Raw genomic sequence first — 22,097 nt, 5'->3', positions numbered from 1 at the left:
ACAGTGGCCAGCCAGCATGCCGTGTGGGTGTTCGTGCAGATATGAATCTGACCCTAGTGTTGAAGTGAGCAGGGAAGCTCTTACCCCGAGTCGGGCTGGAGACGTTTGTGAAGTTGTGATGGCGTTTGGTGGTCTCTTCCTTTCTCTTCATGCAAGTAAGGTCTGTGTACCTGTGAGCGTTGGTTTACTGTTGCACTTCTCTTTATTTCTTTATTTGAATTACCTTTATGCTGCTTCTCAGCCAAGAAGACTCCCAGAGTAGGTTCGTAGAATCATAGAGTGGTGAAGTTGGAAGAGACCACAAGGGTCATCTAGTCCAACCCTCTGCAATGTGCAGGAAAACCAGTTCAACCATCCATGAAAGGTGGCTGTCCAGCCTCTTCTTAAAAACCTCCAGAGATGGAGAACCTACAACCTCTGTAGGTAGGCTGTTCCACCGATCTTCCCGTCACAAAGTTTTTCCTTATGTTTAATCAGACTCTAGTTGGCTGTAACTTATATTATACCCTTTATTTTGGGTAGTAATTTCTGTGGCCATGGAAAATAGTTGTGGCCATCTGGTCCCCTTTTCTGTACCTTAATGAACACGGCTAACATGTCTCACCTCAGTCTCCTTTTCTCCAGACTGAACATCCCAAGTTCCTTTAGCCTCTCTTCATAGGGCCTGTCCTCAAGTCCCTGTATCATCTTTGTTGCCTTCCCCTGAACCTCTTCTAACCTGTCAGCGTCCTTCTGGAAATGTGGTGCCCACAATCGTACACAATACTCCAGGTGTGGTCTCACTAGTACTGAGTAGAGAGGGATAATGACTTCACGTGTTACATATAATCAGTTAATTAAGGCACGACACGCAAGGAATAAGGAATGGGAGGGAAGAGAGAAAGAGAAACTTGTGTGTGGTTTCTGCCAAAAAATGTGGCATTGGTACAAGGCTTTGAGAGTTGAGGTGGGTGTGGGTTTGTGTTCCAGGAAGCAGAGGAAGGAGTGTGGTGTGAATTCGTTGCCTCGTGTTAATTGCAAACAAATATCTGCACCCCCAGTCCGTGTGGCATGGAATAAACCTGTTAGATGATTATGACTGAGACTTGATTGATTGATTGCATTGCATTGCATTGCATTGCATTTTTATACCACCCAATAGCTAAAGCTCTCTGAGAGGTTCACAAAAGTTAAAACCATCAGGCGCAAATCAAGTATAAAACAAAACAATAGTATAAAAGCACAATAAAAATAACACGTAAAAGCACAACCAGGGTAAAACCGAGCAGCGATAGAAAGATTTATGCAGATTTAAAATACTGATTTAAAATACAGATTTAAAGCAGAAAGGTTAAAAGACTATGATGAAAGTACTGGCAGAATAAGAAGGTCTTTACCTGGCGTTGAAAAGAGTATAACGTCGGTGCCATGCTGAGTGCAGAGCAACTAGGATTGCTGTTAACGTAACTGATACACATTCCTTGGGTGCGTGAACATTTCCTTTTAAGGGTTCATGTGCAGATGTTCTTACAGGAAATAAATTAGATCCTCACCCATCCTTGTCCCTCCAAGGTGATGATGGCTGAGATCATCGCTGACAATAGTGGACATACTGGTTGATGGGAATTGTTGTCCAAAACATTTGGAGGGCGCAAGCTTAGGGAAGTCTTACTTTAGAAACTGGCTTCCTGGCCAAATCTTGCCTTTTGTAAACCGCCCAGAGAGCTTCGGCTATGAGGCGGTATTTAAATGTAAATAAATAAATAAAAATAAATTAAATAAAATGTGAACCTCTCTAGGGAACTTCTTCCACAGCTGGGGTGCCACAGCAGAGAAGGCCCTCCTCCTGGTAGCTACCTGCCTCACTTCCTTTGGCAGGGGCTCGCGGAGAAGGAGCCCTGAAGACGATCTTGGGGTCCGGGAGGAGGCGTTTCTTCAGATAACCTAGCCCCAAGCCATTTAGGGCTTTGAACGTTAAAACCAGCACTTTGTTTGCATGTTAAAACCAGCGCATGACTTCATAGGACGGAAAACCTTCTCCAGTCTCTTGAGAGGAGTGAAGTGCCTTTGCTTACAAATCTGTAAATGCCTAAAGGGATCTCACTCTCTGCTTGTGGGGATTGTACAGTACAATGAATAACGCTAAAATTCTCTTTTCTCCTTCCTTATTCCACCAGGAGCGTGTCCCCAAATGTCTCAAACAGATCTTCTCCGCTCACCTTCAATGTCATAAATCATACTGGTAATACAGACTGCCCAGATCCTTTTGCAAATGGAGCAGACATTCAGATTAGCAATATAGACTACAGGTTATCCAGGAAGGAGCTTCAACAAACCTTGCAAGAAACCTTCTCTAAGCATGGGAAGGTAAACCCTAACAATTATTTTACCCTACCTGTTCTTGGGGGTCACACAAATGCTTATTTACATGCTTAGCTTAGGCAGCTGCTGTGCATTTGCGGCTCAAGAATGGAAGCTGACAATTAGTTAATAAAACCGTGCATTTAACACTTCCAGTATAATTGTCATACAGAATGAATAAAAGCCTTAAATGCAAGGTCAAAGGACTGCTGTGTTCCAGTGTCTCTTGCAGAGTTTGAAGCAATAGTTGCATTACCAGCCCAGTTTTTTTACTTATTAAATGCCCATAAGCCTGAACTTGCAATGCCTGGGGTGTTGTTTTATTGTTGCTATTTTAGTAAATTTGTAAACACATGATGGGCAGTAAAGATTCCAGATCCTTTTTGGGCATCTTGAGCATGAGAATAAGTTCAAAGTTTCCAATTTGTGGTGGTGATAATGATCTCTTATTTTAGGTAAAGACAGTAGAGCTCAGTCCTCATACTGATTATCAGCTGAAGGCTATAGTTCAAATGGAGAGTCTACAAGAAGCAATCAGTGCTGTCAACAACCTTCACAGATGCAAAATTGGCAGCAAAAGGATCCAGGTCTCGCTTGCTACAGGAGCTACCAATAAGTCCTTGGCGTTAGTTAGGTAAAAAATAAAAAGCTAAATTACCTTCTGTAGTAGTTTTGACTGAAGGCAAACTGTGAAAGATTCTTAGAAAACTGGGTAATTTTCAGAGGATATCCCAAGGCTTTTTTGTTCTTGTTTTTTTAGCATGGAGGATAATACTGAGAGAATCTTTACCAGTCTTCGGATATAATTAACAAGCCTCTGAATGTAGAGGCTGACAGGCATCCTATGCAGAGCGGGAGAAGTGTGCAGGTGAACTTTGCCTTTGCATTTGTCCCGCTCTGCATTTTTGCTAGATGGGCATTTTGCCCATCTAGCTAAGCTCTGTGGAGGGGGAGCAAAGGAGGGCTGGGTATAACTCATGTCCCCAGTCCCCTCCGTGCCCATAGAACCACCCCTTTCCCTCCTCACCAAGGTCACCTTTGCGACCTTGGAGGGTCAGCCAGGATGGTTCTCTTCGTGCCCAGGGGGAGGGGGCAGGGAGCTCAGACTCCTGGGCCTGAGGTCCAAGCCCTCTTTCCAATCTCAGATCTAGGAATCTGAACTATCCTATGGCTCCCCAGATGTTGTCTAGGGGCCATAAAATTGCTTTCTCCGAAGAAGGTGTAAGGATCTATTTGTTTTCTTTGTACACCAGGAAAGATGAGAAATAACGGGTTCAGAGTAGAGCCAGAATTTTTTTAGAATAGACATAAACATAAGAACAGCTACTTCGACAGCTTGATTCTGTTAGCTTAGGTGGAGGCCAACTCTTGAAGTAGGCATGAGTGATTTCAGGTCACCTTAAGTCATATATCAAATGGTGTTTGTCACTGCAGGTGGAGATGCACAAACCCTTGAGAGCTTTAGATGTCATTTCAACTTCTGACATCAGTTGTACATAACTCTTGAGCTTCACTCTGCCTCTCTAAGTTGAAGTTAAATACCTCCTTTCTGCTACATCAGTGCTCAAGCTTCATAGAGAAGTCTGGTGAATCTAGAGTTAAGTCCAGGAGAACATTGAGAAGAATACAGTGATCCACTGCACCTCTTTTAACCCCATAACCTTTCCATTTGCAGTTCAGAAGCCATTTCTATACTTCAAGATGCTCCAGCGTGTTGCCTGCCTCTTTTCAAGTTCACAGAGATCTATGAGAAAAAGTAGGTGTGAAACTTGCACGTTCAAATTTAATTTTAAGGAATCTTGTATGTTTATAATGTAATTCCCTGTGACTACTAGTAGTTTTGAAATGAGTAGTCCCTGCAGGAGTGGGGCATGTCTTATCACCCCCTTTCCTTCTACTTTACTACAATCTTCATTTTATTCTCATTTTTGTCTAGATTTGGGCACAAGCTAAATGTATCAGACTTGTATAAATTAACCGACTTCGTAGCGATCCGTGAACAAGGCAATGGACGACTTGTGTGCCTCCTACCTAGCAGTCAAGCTAGGCAAAGTCCTTTGGGATCTTCACAGTCCCATGATGGTTCTTCTGCTAATTGTAGTCCTATCATATTTGAAGAACTGGAATATCATGAACCCGTTTGCAAACAGCACTGCAAAATCAAAGACTTCAGGTAAGCTGTGTTTGAGATGTTCCCGACCGACTCTGGAATTGAAGTTGAACGTACCAGAACATTGTGCTTTATTAAGGGCGCAATCTTGTGCATGTTTAAACAGGGGGAAAGTCCTACAGTTCTGTGCAGGCTGGGGAATGCTGAGAGTTGTGGGACTTTTTTTTTTCTGTCTAAGCATGCATACGATTGTACCCCAAATCTGGAAAGTGGGTTTGGGTTTGCTTTTCATAGAATCATAGACTAGCAGAGTTGGAAGGGGCCTACAAGGCCATCGAGTCCAACCCCCTGCTCAATGCAGGAATCCACCCTAAAGCATCCCTGACAGATGGTTGTCCAGCTGCCTCTTGAATGCCTCTAGTGTGGGAAAGCCCACAACCTCCCTAGGTAACTGATTCCATTGTCGTACTGCACGAACAATCAGAAAGTTTTTCCTGATGTCCAGATGGAATCTGGCTTCCTTTAACTTGAGCCCGTTATTCCGTGTCCTGCACTGTGGGAGGATCGAGAAGAGATCCTGGCCCTCCTGTGTGTGACAACCTTTTAAGTATTTGAAGAGTGCTATCATGTCTCCCCTCCATCTTCTCTTCTCCAGGCTAAACATGCCCAGTTCTTTCAGTCTCTCTTCATAGGGGTGTGTGTGTGTGTTTTATAAGGGAAGATACTCTGCAGAACTGTCAGACATACTCCATTCTCTGTTTATTGCCACGAAGCCACGCCTGTTTTCAATTAGCTTCCTGATCTAAACAGGACCTTAGGAAGACAGTGTGGTGTAGTGGCTAAAGTGTTGGACTGGGAGTCAGGAGATTTGGGTTCTAGTCCCCACTCGGCCATGGAAACCCACTGGGTGACTTTGGGCCAGTCACAGACTCTCAGCCCAACCCACCTCACAGGGTTGTTGTTGTGAGGATAAAATGGATAGGAGGAGGATTATGTACGCCACCTTGGATTCCTTGGAGGAAAAAAGGCGGGATATAAATGCAATAATACATAATACAGGAATCAGCCTAATGCTGAGTGGGACCATTGGTCTGTCTATTTCAGCATTGTCTACAGGCGTTCTCCAGGGCTTCAGTGATAGGGATGCCTGGGACCTTTCACATGCAAAGCATATTCTCTGACCTAAAGCCCTTGTGCTTCTTTCCTGGGTGTGAAAGATGGCTCACACCCAGGCAGATTAAATGCAATCTCATGGGTTTATAAAATGCTAGGAGTGAAGACCCGCTAATCTGTTTATTAATTGTACTTCACTTTGGACTAGTATCACTTACTTGGCTCGGCAATACTACAAGTGAGAAGGATCTTGGAATTGCTGTAGTTCACAAGCTGAATATGAGCCAACAGTGTGATGTGGTTGCAAAAAAAGTAAATGCTGTTCTGGGTTGCATTCGTAGAAGTATAGCTTCGAAATTGTGCAAGGTACTGGTTCCCCTCTGTTTGCAACTGGTTAGGCCTCATCTTGAATATTGCATCCAGTTCTGGGCATCGCACTTCAAGAAGGATGCAGACAGGTTGGAGGGGATTCAGAGGATGATCAAAACCTATGAAGAGAGACTGAAAGAACTGGGCATGTTTAGCCTGGAGAAGAGAAGACGGAGGGGAGACATGATAACACTCCTCGAGTACTTGTAAGGCTGTCACACAGAGGAGGGCCAGGATCTCTTCTTGCAGGACACGGAATAATGGCCTCCAATTACAGAAAGCCAGATTCCGGCTGGACATCAGGAAAAACGTCCTGACTGTTAGAGCAGTACGACAATGGAACCAATGACCTAGGGAGGTCATGGGCTCTCCCACACTAAAGGAGGCATTCAAGTTGCAGCTGGTCAGCCACCTGTCAGGGATGCTTTAAGGTGGAGTCCTGCATTCAGCAGGAGGTTGGACTCAATGTGACCTTATAGAACCCTTCCAACTCTACTATTCTATTATTCTACTGTAAACATGCATAAGACAGTTCTTCAGTAGTAACTTCAAAATGCTTTTCCAGCTTAACACATTATGGACTGCACTGAAGGTAATACTTTATTTTCTCAGCCCAGTATAAAACATAACTAACTATTGTTTTTGTTGTTACTGTAGTGAACATGACTTTGACCCTGACTCCTACAAAGTTCCCTTTGTGGTTTTGTCGCTGAAGACTTTCGCACCACAAGTTCATAGCTTGTTGCAGACCCATGAAGGGACAGTGCCATTGCTCAGGTAAGAGGGTTCTTTCGCTCTTGCTCTCGTGTGCAGGAAGGATCTGGGCGAAATGATTTCTCACACAACCCTCAAGAGCATCGTTTTTTAGGATCTGAGCATGTGAAGATATTCGATCTCTATATAACCAGGTGGCGTGTGTGCTCAATACTGCAAAATCGCATGAGATAATAATAATAATTTATTTCTTACCCGCCTCTCCACTTGGATTGAGGCGGGGAACAACAGCATATACAAAACACATAAAAACTGATTAAAACCATAGTATATACATGATTAAAACATCCTTAAAATATCCTAAAAGCATCCTAAAATTCCACTGGATAGGCCTGCCGGAAGATATCAGTCTTGATTGCGTTTTTAAATGCTAAAAGACTGTCAAGTTGACGAGTCTCCTCCGGCAGGCCATTCCGCAGTCTGGAAGCAGCAGAAGAGAAAGTCCTCAATAATAATAATTAGTTGGGTTTATCAAGTTGTGCAGCATGGAACATAAAATGTGTAGCAACTGTCTTTTGGTCCATAAGTCATAAAAATGTATATAGCCTTGTGTTAAGTGTCGCAAAGTTGCCCTATGTTTTTGCAGATCCATGTGTGACTCCAAATACCTATCAAATAGCTGGCTTCCACTGACTCTAAGTCAGCGACTGGTCTAATTATTTATTTACTGGATTTCTATGCCACCCAATAGCCGAAGCTCTTTGTGCGCTTCACCAAAATTAAAACCATAAAGTACAATTTATAAAGTATAAAACTTTCAAGTGTAAAAACACAGTATAAAACTACAGCCAGAATAAAACTAACCAACAATGCAGAGATTTAAAATACAGATTTAAAACAGAAAAATTAAAAGACTAAGATGGTAGAATGTTAAAATACTGGGAAAATAAAAAAGGTTTCCCCCCTGGCGTCAAAAATAGTATAACATAGGCGCCAGGCGAACCTCTCTGGGGAGCTCGTTCCACAGCTGGGGTGCCACAGCAGAGAAGGCCCTCCTCCTGGTAGCCCCCTGCCTCACTTCCTTTGGCAGGGGCTCACGGAAAAGGACCCCCTGAGGGTCCGGGCAGGTACATATAGGAGGAGGTGTTCCTTCAGATAGCCTGGCCCCAAGCCGTTTAGGGCTTTAAATGATCATACCAAATTAAAGTCATGCCAACCAACAGGTCAAATTTAGATTTTAATAAAATAGGCTGATACTAAGCACAGAAGGGTACACAACAGTTGCAATATATAATTTAAAGGTTGCTAGTTTTGCTACAAGACTTACCAAAGTCTTGATTATAAATAAGTAAGTCTGTGAAGTAGGCTTATAAGCATTGCTTGGACACTTCCGTATTTTGATTTGCCTCCTACAGCTTTCCTGACTGCTATGCTTCTGAATTCGGCAATCTAGAAGTAGTGCAAGGCCAGGGAGGTGTTCCTCTGGAGCACCTCATCACTTGCGTTCCTGGTGTTAATATTTCCACTGCACAAAATGGCATTAAAGTTGTCAAGTGGACACATAACAAGCCACCGCCTCCCTCTGCAGGTATGTATTTCATTCTATATATAATATGTATGTTTCTTGGTTGGAGACTTGTTCCTGACGTTAGTGAAACAGAAACCATTACGGTATATCCCTTTGTGTGATTTTTGCAATCCATAGAATGTGACCTAGAACAGGGTCCTCCAACCTTTTTCAGCTGATGAAAAAGGAAGTTTGAGAAAGTGTGGGCACTGTCACGAAATGGCTGCCGTAGGAACATTAGAAGGGCCATGCTAGATCAGACCGAGGGTCCATCTAGTCCAGCACTTCATCTTAATGTTTTTGACTCTGCCGGAATGTGATAACTTCGCCCATTTTCGCCATGTTCCTATTCTGGCTTATTCCCATTCTTTGCCGTAGTTCTCATCCCGTTCCGTTTGTGCCCCTGTCTTCTGAGCCCATGCGTGTGCTTCCTTCCCCATCCAGAGCCTTGGCTTCTGCGCTCGAAGAGTCCGGTGGGCAATCCGCAACTTATTCAGTTCAGCCGAGAAGTGATCGACCTCCTTAAAAACCAGCCCTCATGTATCATGCCTGTCAGTAAATTCATCCCAATGTACCACCACCATTTTGCAAAGCAGTGTCGCGTGTCCGACTATGGATATTCCAAGTTATTGGAGTTACTGGAAGCGGTGCCTCATGTCTTGCAAGTGAGTTTAGCCTTGCGGTTTTGTTGAAGCCGTGTCGGCTCATGCAAAGGGCTGGCGTGAAACGAGAAACGCTTGCTGTGAGAGAGTGATGTGAAGTTAACTTTTTATAGGTGTAAGGGTAGTAATTGTGAACTAGCTTGACTCAGGCAGACCATCTGCGTGCTAGTACTGTGTTGCTCAGTATTATACTTTTCCGCAGTTGCCCAGAAAAGCTGAGCACGAGGCTGACCAGGAGTCCATTGAAATTCCCCCTCTCCCAGCCACTCCCCCACTCCCTCCCAGCCACTCCCCCCGCTCCCTCCCAGCTGCTCCCCCACTCCCTCTCAGCCGCTCCCTCGCTCCTTCTCAGCTGCTCCCCCGCTCCCTCCCAGCCACTCCCCCCACTCCTTCTCAGCCGCTCCCCCCGCTCCCTCCCAGCCGCTCCCCCCGCTCCCTCCCAGCCGCTCCCCCACTCCCTCCCAGCCGCTCCCCCCACTCCCTCCCAGCCGCTCCCCCCACTCCCTCCCAGCCGCTCCCCCCACTCCCTCCCAGCCGCTCCCCCCACTCCCTCCCAGCCGCTCCCCCGCTCCCTCTCAGCCGCTCCCCCGCTCCCTCTCAGCCTCTCCCCCGCTCTCTCCCAGCCTCTCCCCCAGCCACTCTCCCACTTCCTCTCAGCCGCTCCCCCTCCCAGCCACTCGCTCCATTCTCTCCCAGCCGCTCACGTGCCTGCTGACACATAGGACTTACCTGCGGCCTGAATATGCTAGCAAGCCACCTGACCTTCTTTCTGAGCTCCCCACCTCCCAGCCGCTCCCCCGCCTGCTCCCTCCCAGCCCTCCCCTTCCCACTCCCAGCTCCCTCCCAGCTGTGTGTTATATATCCTGTTGCTTAGCCACACAAAGTTCAACTCATCGCTTGGACTCTTCAGTGTGTCATAAGTCAGGACCTCCAAACCACGCATCGCTTTAGCGTGTTCTATATCCAGATGCCATGGTGTCTTCCAGTCTTCAGCTTGCCAGAGATATTGTAAATGCCCTTCTTAGAAACAATGTCCGGACGGGTAGTCGTGTTAGCCCGATGGAGCAAAAATGCCAAAGAGTCTTGTGACACCTTAAAGGCTAACAAAATTATTCTGTCTTAAGCTTTTGTGTCCACAAAAGTTTATGCCAGAATAAATGCACTAGTCTTTAAGGTACCACAAGACTCTTTGTAGTTTTCCTTCTGAAAAAGCTACTGTTAACAATTAATTTATACTGAAGTCCCCTAGGACAGGATAAGTTAACTCCTTTTACCTTCCCTGCTGCTTAGACAGTATTCTCTGACCCTTAGCCTCTTGGTATGTAGCTTTATTGCTGTGAATCAGGACACTTGCATCTGTCTGAGTTGCACGGTTTCTTGTTGAAAGGTGTCAGTACTGATGTGAAGAACTAGTAGGGTGCAGCTGTAAACATTGCTTTTGGATTTGCAAGTGTATTTGTCTACCCTCACACATACGATGCCTCCATAGCCCTTGAGGCTATATATCTAAAATGTGACTTCATGTTGTGGCTGTTTAGAAACCACACACTTTATATACCTTTTGTTCTTGTTCTAGATCCTTGGAATCGGCACCAAGCGCTTGTTAACCTTAACACACAGGGCCCAGGTAAAACGGTTTACTCAAGATTTGTTGAAGCTTCTGAAGTCCCAGGCCAGTAAACAAGTTGTTGTGAGAGAATTCTTACAGGCTTATCACTGGTATGTATAGCGATAGCTGTGGAAGGTACACATCTGTGTTATAAATTCAAGCGTCAAGCATTTTTAATGTAAAGGTTTGTGGATTCGGGGAGGTACCATTGTGGGATTGTGTGGGATTTAATCTGGCTGAATTTTAAAATACTGAGATTGCCCAGTGTTAAAAATGGGACCATCAAACAACCTATACCATACTATCCATAGCCTCCCAAAACAATCTTGGATAATGCAGATCATAAAATATACCGGGACAGAACATTTCATACGGACAAGACAATACCTTGCAACCAGCCAGACATAGATGAAAAAGAAAAAAAAAACATACCTCTTTGACATAGCAATACGTAATGACAAAAATGGTGTACGAAAGGAAGAGGAAACAAGAGAAAAATATACACCACTGGCCATGGAAGTTAAAGAACTATGGCTACAGGACAAGTTCACAATTATTCCATTACTCACATCAGATCACATGGGGAAAAAATTACAGAAAACTTTCGGAAACTGGGGCTACCAAAATACATCCACACCAACATCCAGAAAGCAGTCATACTTAGAACGTGCTCAATAGTCAGGAAATTCCTGAATCAGTAAAAGACAGCATGACCTGGCAAAGCCCATCATGTCTGTCTAGAAAAACTGCCACAATCAAGAAAAGGGATGATGATGATGATGATTTATATAGCGCTTTAGTATAAAGCATTGTACATAAAATTGATCCTTCTTAGATTGCTTCCTGGACCCAAGGGTAGACAAATTATGGCTTGACTTACTAACTAAATCCATTTATTACTGGCAGCCTCTAACCATTCCCCAAGTACTATAGCTTATGCAAAGAACTCCAGAGCATGGAGAAATATTTGCCCTTGTGTGGATGTTTTGCAGAAGAAGATCCCTTGTAAAACACCAATGAAAAAAGAAGAGATCTTGGGAGCTTTTTGCCATATCAGGGAAAACGTTTTATCTGAGTGTTGGTTTTTAACCCCCTAAGAATTTATTGGTTTTTCCTTGGCCTCTGTGTGGCTATACTAGCAGTGGGGAAGACTTTTGCTCCCATTTGGGTTAGTTCCACTATCTTAACAAGGCCCTGCTTTTCAAACTCCCTTCTCCCTCAAACTTCTAGGTGTTTTTCAAAAGACTGGGACGTAACTGAATACGGAGTGTGCGAGTTGGTAGATCTAATATCAGAAATTCCGGACACAACCATCTGTTTATCTCAGCAAGAGAGTGAAATGGTAATCTGTATTCCTAAGAGAGGTGGGTCCTCGTTTTTAAGAACTTCGAGCTCTTCTTTTTACAGGTCTGGCAATAGTGCCAGGTAGACTTTTTGGCTGATGTAGCATTTGGTGAGTGAATTAAAAAGCTTGCAATGGACAGTGCTGGACTAGGGCCTGTATTAAAATAAATTCGCTGCTTTGGGGGATGTATATGCAGCCCTTTATCAAAGAAGAGTCAAGGGCGGTTTCCATTAAAAATTCAGTACAAATCAAATACAGACAGAACAGTAATTAAAGCAGCAGACTGGTCTAAGATCAATAAAGGCTGGGGAGAATAAGAAGAGCTTTGTCTGGTGCTGGAAGAGCAGGTGCCAGGTGGGTCCTGCACCCTGGGACGGGGTCCCAGAAGTGAGGCCCCATAGCCGGAAACGTCCTCTCCCCACCTTGCATCCAGCAGGAGGCCCTGAAGAAGAGCGTCTGTGCAGGATGATAGGTAGTGAAAGGAATGCCTGGGGCCCAAGCCATTTGAAGTCTTGCACTTACATTCTGTATTAGCTGCAGTTTCCCAAAATAGCGTCAAGAAGAGCTGCGATGCCACCACTTCACACACAAGGCTTTGACGCACACACCTCCCTCAGGCTAAGCACCACCACTTCAATACCTGAGGAAGGGGTAAAAAGAAAAATATAACCTTTCCCTTATAGCAGAGGGAAAAGGTAAGGAGATTTGGAAAAGGCTTCTCTGTGAATATAGCGGGCTGAAGCTTTAATGTAATGTGTTTATTTATGAACCAATAGAGCAGGAGACACAGCCAAACTGACACGTAGTTTTATGGTAGCAAAATAAAGAAAATGTTTATTGTTGTTTACAGTTCTTAGTTCCTTTGAATTATATTCCAATCCTGCCTGTTCTTAAGAATACTGGTAGAAACAAATCTAATAATAACAATCCTTAGTCCCTATGATCTTATGTTCACTCACTCCTCACACAGCTCCTGAGAAGAAATCACTCTGCTAAGCACCTCTACCTTCCAAACCCCATCAACAACCGAACCTCTCAAACCGCTCAGCTCCCTCTATATATAGACTCCTCCCCCTTTCCACAGCATCACCAGCCACACCCACTCAGTCCAACATTCCGCACTCTCTAGACATACTCATGCAGACGTACCTAAGGGGATAGAAATGTGGGTAATGCCATAGGGGCCCCAAGTACAATGCATTGCACTGGTCTGAGGGGCTACCAAAGCAGGGCTACCCCTGTTCAAGCAATGCTGCAGTTGGTGTACTTGCTTCTGCTGGTAAAAGGCACTAAAGAACCTTCGGCTTCCAATGACTAATGTGGATTAAGGAGTTCTCCAGAGCTGTGAATCCGAGCCTTCGGGCAAAGGGAGTTGGGAAGTGCAATCCCATCTAGAACAATATAAAGATCACCCACGTGGGCAGCTAAACCATCCCCTTAACAGCGGCTCCATTTTGTCTGGATACAGCAGTTCCATCTTGTCTGGGTTCCGATTCAGTTTATTCGGATGTGAAAGAGGAATAGAGCTGGGTATCCTCAGCATACTGATGAGACTTCAGATTCCCCATTTCACCAGCTTCATAAAAAAACATTTTAAAAACACAAAGGGAGAAGAGAGAACCCTGGGGGACACAGCTGCCAAGGGGGCGTGCAGAAATCCCCTGATGTGGTCATCTGTGCCCCCAACTCTCAAATCCTAGGTAAGCAAAAGAATACCACTGTCTCAAGCTGCCGAGAGGTCTGGTAGAAATTACAGTCACATCCCCCTCCTCTCTCTCTCTCTATCTCTCTCTCTGTGCGCATAGGTGAGTCTTCGAATAAGCATGTGAAATAACACGTTTTTATGCTAGAATGGAATCCTAGAAATATTTAACAGCAACGCAAGAGAACACAGTGGAGTTTTTACACCCCCATTGAGTAATGTGTCTCTGGCGGGGAAAACTCCATGCAACGGTGGAGGTTTTTTGGGGAAACACTCCACGCAGAATATCCAGCCTGTGCAGAGGAGAGTTCCTGCACAACCGTAGTGTTGTGTGGTGGGCTCCGTGGAGTTTTCCGTTGCGTTGAGTGGACTTTTCCCACTGGCTACAGAGTTCCCTGGCAAGAGAGGCAAAAGGAGGGCGTGCCACTCTAGGAAAGCCGCTGGGATTGTTTTTGTTTTGTTTTGTTTTTTGCAGCAATGGCTGATGGGATATCATGGGGAGGAGAGAGGGCGGAGGAACTGTCAATCAAACATCGCAATGGATTTTACTCAACTCCACAGTAGCTCTCAGTCACAGAACGGTGGAGTTGGAACATGCTGTGTGGGGTGGACCATCCTACAAACTCCACCATTGAGTGGAGGTTCGACTAACATGTTGTCTGAACTGAGCCTTAATCACATCTTTACATTCCTTTTCCCCTCCAAGCACTCATTTATTTTTTGCATTTCCTCTCTGTCCTTAGAACGCACCAAGGAGGAAATTGAAAGGACAAAGCAGTTCTCCAAGGAAGTCATTGATCTCCTCCGCCATCAGCCCTATTTCCGCATGCCTTTCAATAAATTCATCCCGTCCTACCACCACCACTTTGGGCGCCAGTGCAAACTTGCTTTTTATGGATTTACCAAACTACTTGAACTCTTTGAAGCCATACCGGATGTCTTGCAGGTAGGCAGCGGATAATCCAGGGCAGAGGTGGACAACTGGCCATCCCGAAGCTCACCGTTGCTTCCCGCTGGTTCATGTTGGACGTCTGAAAATCCCATAGTTCAGTCTCAAACTCTTTGTCGCCTTCGTAGTGGCACCAGTCGGTTTAAACCCTTTCCCTGGCAACATTTACAATACTGTAGGCCTAGTACTTCACCATGGTGTACTTCACCATCTCCACAACGTGTCCGTGGGCTGCACCATTTCAGATGATCTACCACAGCCTTCCTCAACCTGGGACGCTCCAGATGTGTTGGACTGCATCTCCCAGAAGGGGCATTCTGGGAGTTGTAGTCCAACACATCTGGAGCGCCCCAGGTTGAGGAAGGCTGATCTCCCGGGAGGCTCGCATTCGTGAACACCCCCATACAAGAAGGTTGCCTGCATATAGGAAACTAGCATGATAAGAAGAAGGGTCCTAGGCCCACCTTGTCCTTGATAGGCTAGTTCCCTATGTGAAGAGGATTTTTTCCCCATATGGTCTTCTAATGCCAGTGTTGGATTAGTATCCTAAGCTGCAGAGTTTACGTCTTCACATCTGCTTGTGGAACAGAGGATTGGGTAGTGCCAACAACAGTACGTTTATTGCTCAATCCACAGAACATTGCAACACATACGAACTTGACATTTTACTATACTACATATGGTTAAAATTACATATGGTTGAAATTACTTGTGGACAAAGCCCTAAACAACTTGGGACCAGGATACCTGAGAGAGAGCGCCTTCTCCCTTACCAACCTGCCCGGTCACAGGTCATCCAAGGGCCTGCTCCTGGTGGTTCCACCTAGATCCATCCTCCGATTGGAATCCACCAGGGGAAAAGCCTTCAGCGTGGTGGTGCCCCTCCTGTGGAATTCCCTGCCTCTGGAGATCAGGCAGGCTCCGACCTTGTACTCCTTTCGGCGCCTCCTGAAAACATCTTTATTCCAGGAAGCATTTCTTTAACATGCAGCCTTGGATTTCTGATTTTTGCTTCTTTTTAAATTTTGTTTTAACTGTTTTGTTCTGTTTTTATTTTCATTTTACCTGGTACACCGCTCCGAAATTTTTCAATGGGGAACGGTATATAAATATTCTAAATAAATAAATAAATAATGCCTTGCCGATATTCTGTTTCCTCGGGCTGGTGTGGCTTTTCCCGAGGCACCCTTAAATAATTTCACTAACCAAGCCGACTTTCACCCTCAGGTACTGGAATGCAGAGAAGAGAAAGTCCTTACGCTAACAGACGTAGAGCAGGTCAAAGCTTTAGCTGCCCAGTTGGTTAAATTGCTTCGCTCTCAGAAAGACAAAAGCCTCATGATGGCAGATGTGCTCACGGAATATGCCAAAACATTCGGCTACTCGTTGCGGCTCCAGGACTACGAAGTTGGCTCTGTGCCGGCTTTAATGCAGAAGCTTTGCCACGTTATCAAGGTAGGTTTTGGTACGAAGCATAAGAGAAATGACTTGGTGTGACAACGGCGGATTTGAAGGGGGCAGGGGGATGTTGAAGAGAAAGCTGTCCGTCTACAAAAAAAAAAAAAAAGGCCGGCTAATTTGAAGATTAATGCTCCTCTCCATTTATTCAACGTAAGGGGGAGCAGCTGCTGTGAAGCTGATTGGTGGGAGGTCCAGGACAAATAAAAGGAAGGACTTCTTCAGCGCATAGTTAAATTATGGAACTCACTACCGCAAGATGTAGTAATGGCCACCCATTTGGATTGCTTTAAAAGGGAGTTGGATACATTCCTGGAGGGAAAGGCTATCCATGGCTACTAGTCCTGATGGTTGGTTGCTATCTCCAGTATCTGAAGCAGTACGCCTGTATGCACCAGTTGCTGGGGAACATGGGTGGGAGGGTGCTGTTGCACCATGTCCTGCTTTGTTGGTCCCTGGCCGACGGCTGGTTGGCCGCTGTCTGAACAGAGTGCTGGACTAGATGGACCCTTGGTCTGATCCAGCAGGGCTCTTCTTATGTTCTTAAGGCATCAGCAACATGTCCATGAGCCTTTTTGAGAACTCATGTACTCAGGTCACTTCTCTGCATAATAAGACTGCCATAGAAACCCAAGAATCTCGATTAAAAATAATTTCTACTAGGCTCTTTTTTCCTTAATGAGTAATATGGCTTCGTGGGCATGCAGGAGGATAGACGATTATAAGGAGTACAAAGAAACAGATTCTTTGTCCAAACCTGTGAAAAGCGTGTCGGAGGCATGGCTCGTACCAACAGCCTTACGTTGCGGATTTTATGGAGGGATCAAAATCATTATTATTGATCGCATTTGTAGCTGCATCACATTTCAATCCAGGAGGCAAACAGCCTAAGGACGTAAGAAGAGCCCTGCTGCATCAGATCAAGTGTCGGTTCACACAGTGAGAAACCCACCAACAGGACGCAAGTGCAGCAGCACCCTCCCACCCATGTTCCCCAGTGATTGGCGCACACAGGCTTACTGCCTCTGAGAGAGCCTTCAGGACTAGTAGCCATCAATCACCTTCTCCAGGAATTTATCTAGCCCCCTTTTAAAGCCATCCAAATTGGTGGCCATCGCTACGCCTTGTGGCAGTGAGTTCCATGGTTTCACAATGCGCCGTGTCATGAAGTCCTTCCTTTTACCTGCCCTGAACCTCCCGCCTATCAGCTTCATGGGATGAGCCAGGTTCTAGTCCTGTGAGAGACGGAAATCGTGTGTTTTAAGGAAACCCTAAATATATGTTGGTGTATTCAGACTTGTATCTTGTTTTGATTATCCTTATTCGAACCCCTTCAGGTTGTCGACACCGACTCTGGTAAACAGCTCCAGCTTATAAATAAAAAGTCTCTCCGGACTTTGACTGCGCAGCTTCTGGTTGTTCTGATGACTTTAGATGAAACCACCTTTATTTCTGTTGAAGAGCTGAAAAGGCATTATGAAAGCACCCAGGGTTCTCCCCTCAATCCGTGTGAATATGGCTTCATCACGTTTACTGACCTCCTGATGAGTGTGCCTTATTTTATTGAGGTAAGGAAGGTGGCCTGGCTTTTGATGCCTGACGTAACACTGGTGTGCTCACATAGCATTCTGTTTCTTCCTTGCTGAATCAGTTCCCGTTTGGTTAGTGGTCTCCCCCCTCCCCACCTAAGAAAATGTTGCTGGAGTAGATGCAGAGTTGAGGCATCCCTATTAAGTTGAAATAAATGCTATAAACAAGGAAATCGCAGACCAAACAATTGCTGATGACGGCAGAGGAGGCTGGTTGCTCCGAATTTGGTCGGCCTGTGCATCCATTCTGGGTTTCAGCCAGAACGCTAAAGGAGCAAGCCAGGGTGCTGAACCCGATCCCCCAAAAGCCAAGTTCAGCACCTCAGAGAGCTCCTTTAGAGTTCTGGCTGGTTCTGACTGAGACCCAGGATGGATACACAGCACCACCAAAATCAGAGCCACCAGCCTCCACTGGAGAGAGCGGTAGTCCCCTCCCAAAAAATACAGCTGGAGGAAATGCCTCGTAACAGCGAATGTGGAGCAGCTGGGCTTGCTATGAGGTTCCATGGTGACTGAGGCCTAATCTACACCAAGCAGGATATGGCAGTATGAAAGCGGTATATAAAAGGCAGAAGCCACACTGCTGCTTTATAGCGGTGTTGGAGTGCACTGACAACTGTTGGGGCCCATTGACACAGACCATCTACCGCTTTCATGGTGCAATATCCTGCTTGGTGTAGATTAGGCCTGAGTCTTGCATGAAGGAAAGGTAAGGAAAGGAACCTCTCGTGCAAGCACTGAGTCATTACTGACTCTTGGAGGGGCGCCAGCTTTCGCTGACGTTTTCTCGGCAGGCCTTATAGCGGGGTGGTTTGCCGTTGCCTTCCCCGGCCATTATTCCCTTTCCCCCAGCTAGCTGGGTACTCATTTTACCGACCTTGGGAGGGTGGAAGGCTGAGTCGACCCGAGCCGGCTGCCTGAAACCAGCTTCCGCCAGGATCGAACTCAGGCCGTGGGGAGAGTTTCAGCTGCAGAAACTGCTGCTTTACCGCTCTGCGCCACACGAGGCTCTAGTCTTACATGAACAAACCATAAAATGCACTTGGGAACATAACGAAATTGCCTCATACCAGAGCAAGCTCTTGGTCCATATGGCCAGCGTTGTCTGTTTATTTATTTATTTATTGCGTTTATATACCACCCCATAGCCAAAGCTCTCTAGGTGGTTTACAAAAGTTAAAACCATTAAACATTAAAAAACAGATAAACAGAGTTTAAAAACTTGAAAAGCATAAAAACTGGCAGCTGCTCTCCCGAGGTTTCAGGCAGAGCGTTTTTTCCCTTCACCTGCTTACCAGATCCTTCTGATGTGCCTGGGCAAAGCGCATGGTCCACAACTGAGCTAGGGCTCAATCAGCCTTGCAGCAACCAATGAGGTCTTTAACCCCTGGAGCCATTGAAAACAAGAGGAGAAATAAAACAGACGTGAAGCCAAAGCACTCTTTTATGTAGGGACCAGGAGTTGAAGCTGCAGATATAGGTCACATCAAGATGGAAGCTGGGGAAGAAGAGTCCTGGCAGCTCCTGACAGTTGTGAGGTGCAGCGACAAACTCCCTCCGTTTCTAGGGTGTCCCTATGGAAGGGAGGACAGGGCTCCTGTACCTTTAACAGCTGTACTGAAAGGGGAGTTTCAGCAAGTGTTGTTTGTAGGCATGCAGCACCTGGTGAAATTCCCTCTTCATCCCAACAGTTAAAGCTGTAGGAGCCCTGCCCTCTTTTGTATCTGGTCACTCTAGCATAGCTCCTGCAGGTTTAACTGTTGTGATGAAGAGGGGATTTCGCCAGGTGCTGCATGCCTGCCTACAAATGACCCCTGCTGAAATTCCCTTTTCTATGCCACTGTGAAAGATACAGGAGCTCTGTCTCACCCTATCCATTTCTAGCCTGAAGCCTAGCAGCCAGCTTAGGACTCAAGTCTGAAGAGAGTCTCCTGTGGGCTTGCCTTTCAGGATTTGGCCTGAAACAGTTGAATGAGTCTTCGTTTCGGACTGTTCCTTCATTAGGAGGGGACAGGGTGAACTGTGGGTAGATTCTGGCTGATTAATAACTGACTTATTCTACCGAGAAGCAGCAGCAACAACTGGATTCCCTTTGACAGCCTCTTCTGGTCACTGTGTGTCGTCCTGGTCTCATGATAGACTTCCTACTTGCATGCTGATACATATAATGCTTGTTGAATATTCCTCAGTGCACGGACATTGGAAGACTACTTGGGCACATGTGTTTTCCCCCTACAGGTGTTTATCGATGGGGAGGCAGAGTACGTCAAGCTTACAAGCCTGTATGTGTTTGCCAAGAAAGTGAGGTCTTTGCTTCATACCTACCATTACCAACAGATCTTCCTTCACGAGTTCTTGACAGCTTACAGCAAATACACAGGTGAAGCGTTGAACCCTAAAGCCTACGGCTACAATAACCTCGAAGAACTCCTGGGAGCGATTCCACCGGTTTGTAACAGTGTTTGTTTTTATTATTATGACTGAATTGAGCCCTTCAGATTCCCATACGCTATTGTGTAGGTGTTTTTAATGTTGATGACACTGCAAAGTGCCATCTCTTGCAGCCTCGGAGGCGGATGTTTGGAGAATTAGGGTTCCCGGCTTACTGTAGTGAATTCCCCCACCCACCCACACTTTCAGTTCAAAAGGGTAAACTCGATTATGTCTCTTTAAATGCAACAGCTGTCTCTTGCTTCTCGCAACGCCATTTCTTCCTCCTATGGGACTTAAGGGCGAGTCCGTAGTTGATCAACACGGTGCTTCTGTTGCAGCCTTCTCCTTGCTGCCCTCCAGCTGTTTTGGACTGCAACTCCCATTAGCCCCAAACGGTATGGTCAATGGACAGGGATAATGGACATTGACCCTGTTCAGACGACGCACTAAGCCACAGTGGTTAAGCATTTTGAGCTAAACTTTATGGCTTTATGGGCTTCCTCCAGAGGACCTTCTCTTCTGCTGCTCCCAGACTGTGGAATGGCTTTCCGGAGGAGATTCATCAACTTAACAGTCTACTAGCATTCAAGAAAGCTGTAAAGACTGATCTCTTCCGGCAGGCCTATCCAGTGGAATTATAAGATGTTTTTAGGATGTTTTTAACAATGTATATTATGTTTTAATTCAGTTTTATGTATTTTATCAGTGGGTAAGAAATAAAATTATTATTATTATTATTATGATGATGATGATGATGATGATGATGATGATGATGTTGTGTGAACCATGACAATGGGCTTGTTCAGGCGACACGCTAAGCCATGGTTAGGCCACTAACCCTTTTTGCAGCAAATGATAACTGAGCATGTTTTCATTGTGGTTATCGTTAGGAATGGTTCATGCGGCACACTAAGCCATAATGTTTAGCTCAAAGTGCTTAAGCACTGTGGGTTAGCGTGTTGTCTGAACCCAGAGGATCACCACTGGATTTATGTCTGAGAATACCCTTCCTATGGACACACACGGCCCAGTTCTCTCTTCCGTGCCCACCCTCCAACTTGATCTTAATATGTTTGAAATATTCATGTATAGGCATTAATCTTTTTCTGCCAAGACTTGCGGAAATGATCTGTGGGAGAAAATCCGCGGAGGCCAAAAAAGGGATATAATCAAAGGATTCATAAGACAGCACTAATTTTTGCCCGATTTAGATCTGCAGTGCTATTTCGTTATGCCTAGGGTGGCAGAGGGGTGTGTGGAATAGTTGTGATTGATTTATTTTTTAATAGTTGGAATCCAGGCTAAGATTAAATGTTATCAGCTTCAAGAAGGGGTGCAGACAGGAGAGAGAAGAAGGGAAGCTATCTTTAAAATCGGAAGAATTTCACTGGATTCACTCATTTCAAACTTTTTGTCTTTGTCGCCTCTCATTAGGTAGTATGGATAAAAGGTCACGGTCATAAGAGAATTGTTGTCCTAAAGAATGACATGAAAAGTAAGTACCAGTTTTGAGCTGGCGCAAGTTTTTGCACGAAGTCTTCCAGGCTTATTTGTCGAACGGAAACGTTGCCAACCCGTCCGCCTTCTTGTAGCTCGTTTCAGCTCGCCCAGTCTTCCTCCTGCTGATGAGGATCATGGGAGTCCGTTTGCTGACAGTGAGGGACAAGCTACAGAGACCGCAAGAGCAAGCGAATCCTTGGAATTGAACCTGGAAGCGCCAAATGCCGGTAACGAATCGCTGGCCAGTTTGCTATACGTAATGGTATAGCAAACTACCATTACATATAGCATGGTATAGGTATAGGTATTCATGGCCAGGAGTAGCTAAGCTGAAAACCAAGCAGTGTGAGGAAGCTGACTGTTCTCAAAAGCATTAGAATGGCGTTTATCTGTTGCTATTATTCCCTACCCACCATATTTCCATCTCCCTATTCTACCCCGCCAAATGTCCACATCTGACCTGGGCAAGGTGTTGCATGTCACAGCGGTACCAAGCCTAATGCTTTAGGAGAAACAATACCTGCCTTTCCCGACATGAACCTACCTGTACACTATGCTCGACATCTAAGGTCCTCCTCCGGGTGCCTACTCCGAGGGAGGCTTGGAAGACGGCAACAAGGGAGAGGGCCTTCTCTGT

The 22,097-nt window shown here is 45.5% G+C and overlaps 1 protein-coding gene across 3 annotated transcripts in view; it reads left to right on the top strand.

Annotated features, from left to right (window-relative positions):
* The window catches only part of MARF1 (meiosis regulator and mRNA stability factor 1), a 45,076-nt gene that overhangs the window by 16,937 nt on the left and 6,042 nt on the right, over positions 1-22,097 (top strand). For 2 of the 3 annotated variants that reach the window (XM_063143395.1, XM_063143394.1), the window contains exons 11-25: positions 2,157-2,346; positions 2,796-2,974; positions 4,016-4,096; positions 4,277-4,513; positions 6,590-6,709; positions 8,062-8,234; positions 8,658-8,878; positions 10,452-10,594; positions 11,715-11,848; positions 14,275-14,477; positions 15,708-15,935; positions 17,276-17,506; positions 19,766-19,975; positions 21,395-21,455; positions 21,553-21,687. In XM_063143395.1, coding sequence (XP_062999465.1) covers positions 2,157-2,346; positions 2,796-2,974; positions 4,016-4,096; positions 4,277-4,513; positions 6,590-6,709; positions 8,062-8,234; positions 8,658-8,878; positions 10,452-10,594; positions 11,715-11,848; positions 14,275-14,477; positions 15,708-15,935; positions 17,276-17,506; positions 19,766-19,975; positions 21,395-21,455; positions 21,553-21,687 — 2,546 coding nt within the window. Of the gene's footprint in view, positions 1-2,156; positions 2,347-2,795; positions 2,975-4,015; positions 4,097-4,276; positions 4,514-6,589; positions 6,710-8,061; positions 8,235-8,657; positions 8,879-10,451; positions 10,595-11,714; positions 11,849-14,274; positions 14,478-15,707; positions 15,936-17,275; positions 17,507-19,765; positions 19,976-21,394; positions 21,456-21,552; positions 21,688-22,097 lie in introns of those variants that run through there. The other variant, XM_063143396.1, reaches the window with a different exon arrangement.

This window comes from Elgaria multicarinata, chromosome 17, assembly GCF_023053635.1.
Source record: "Elgaria multicarinata webbii isolate HBS135686 ecotype San Diego chromosome 17, rElgMul1.1.pri, whole genome shotgun sequence".
Taxonomy (NCBI): domain Eukaryota; kingdom Metazoa; phylum Chordata; class Lepidosauria; order Squamata; family Anguidae; genus Elgaria; species Elgaria multicarinata.
The sequence above is the reverse complement of the archived record's forward strand: the minus strand, read 5'-3'. Positions and strand labels throughout refer to the sequence as shown.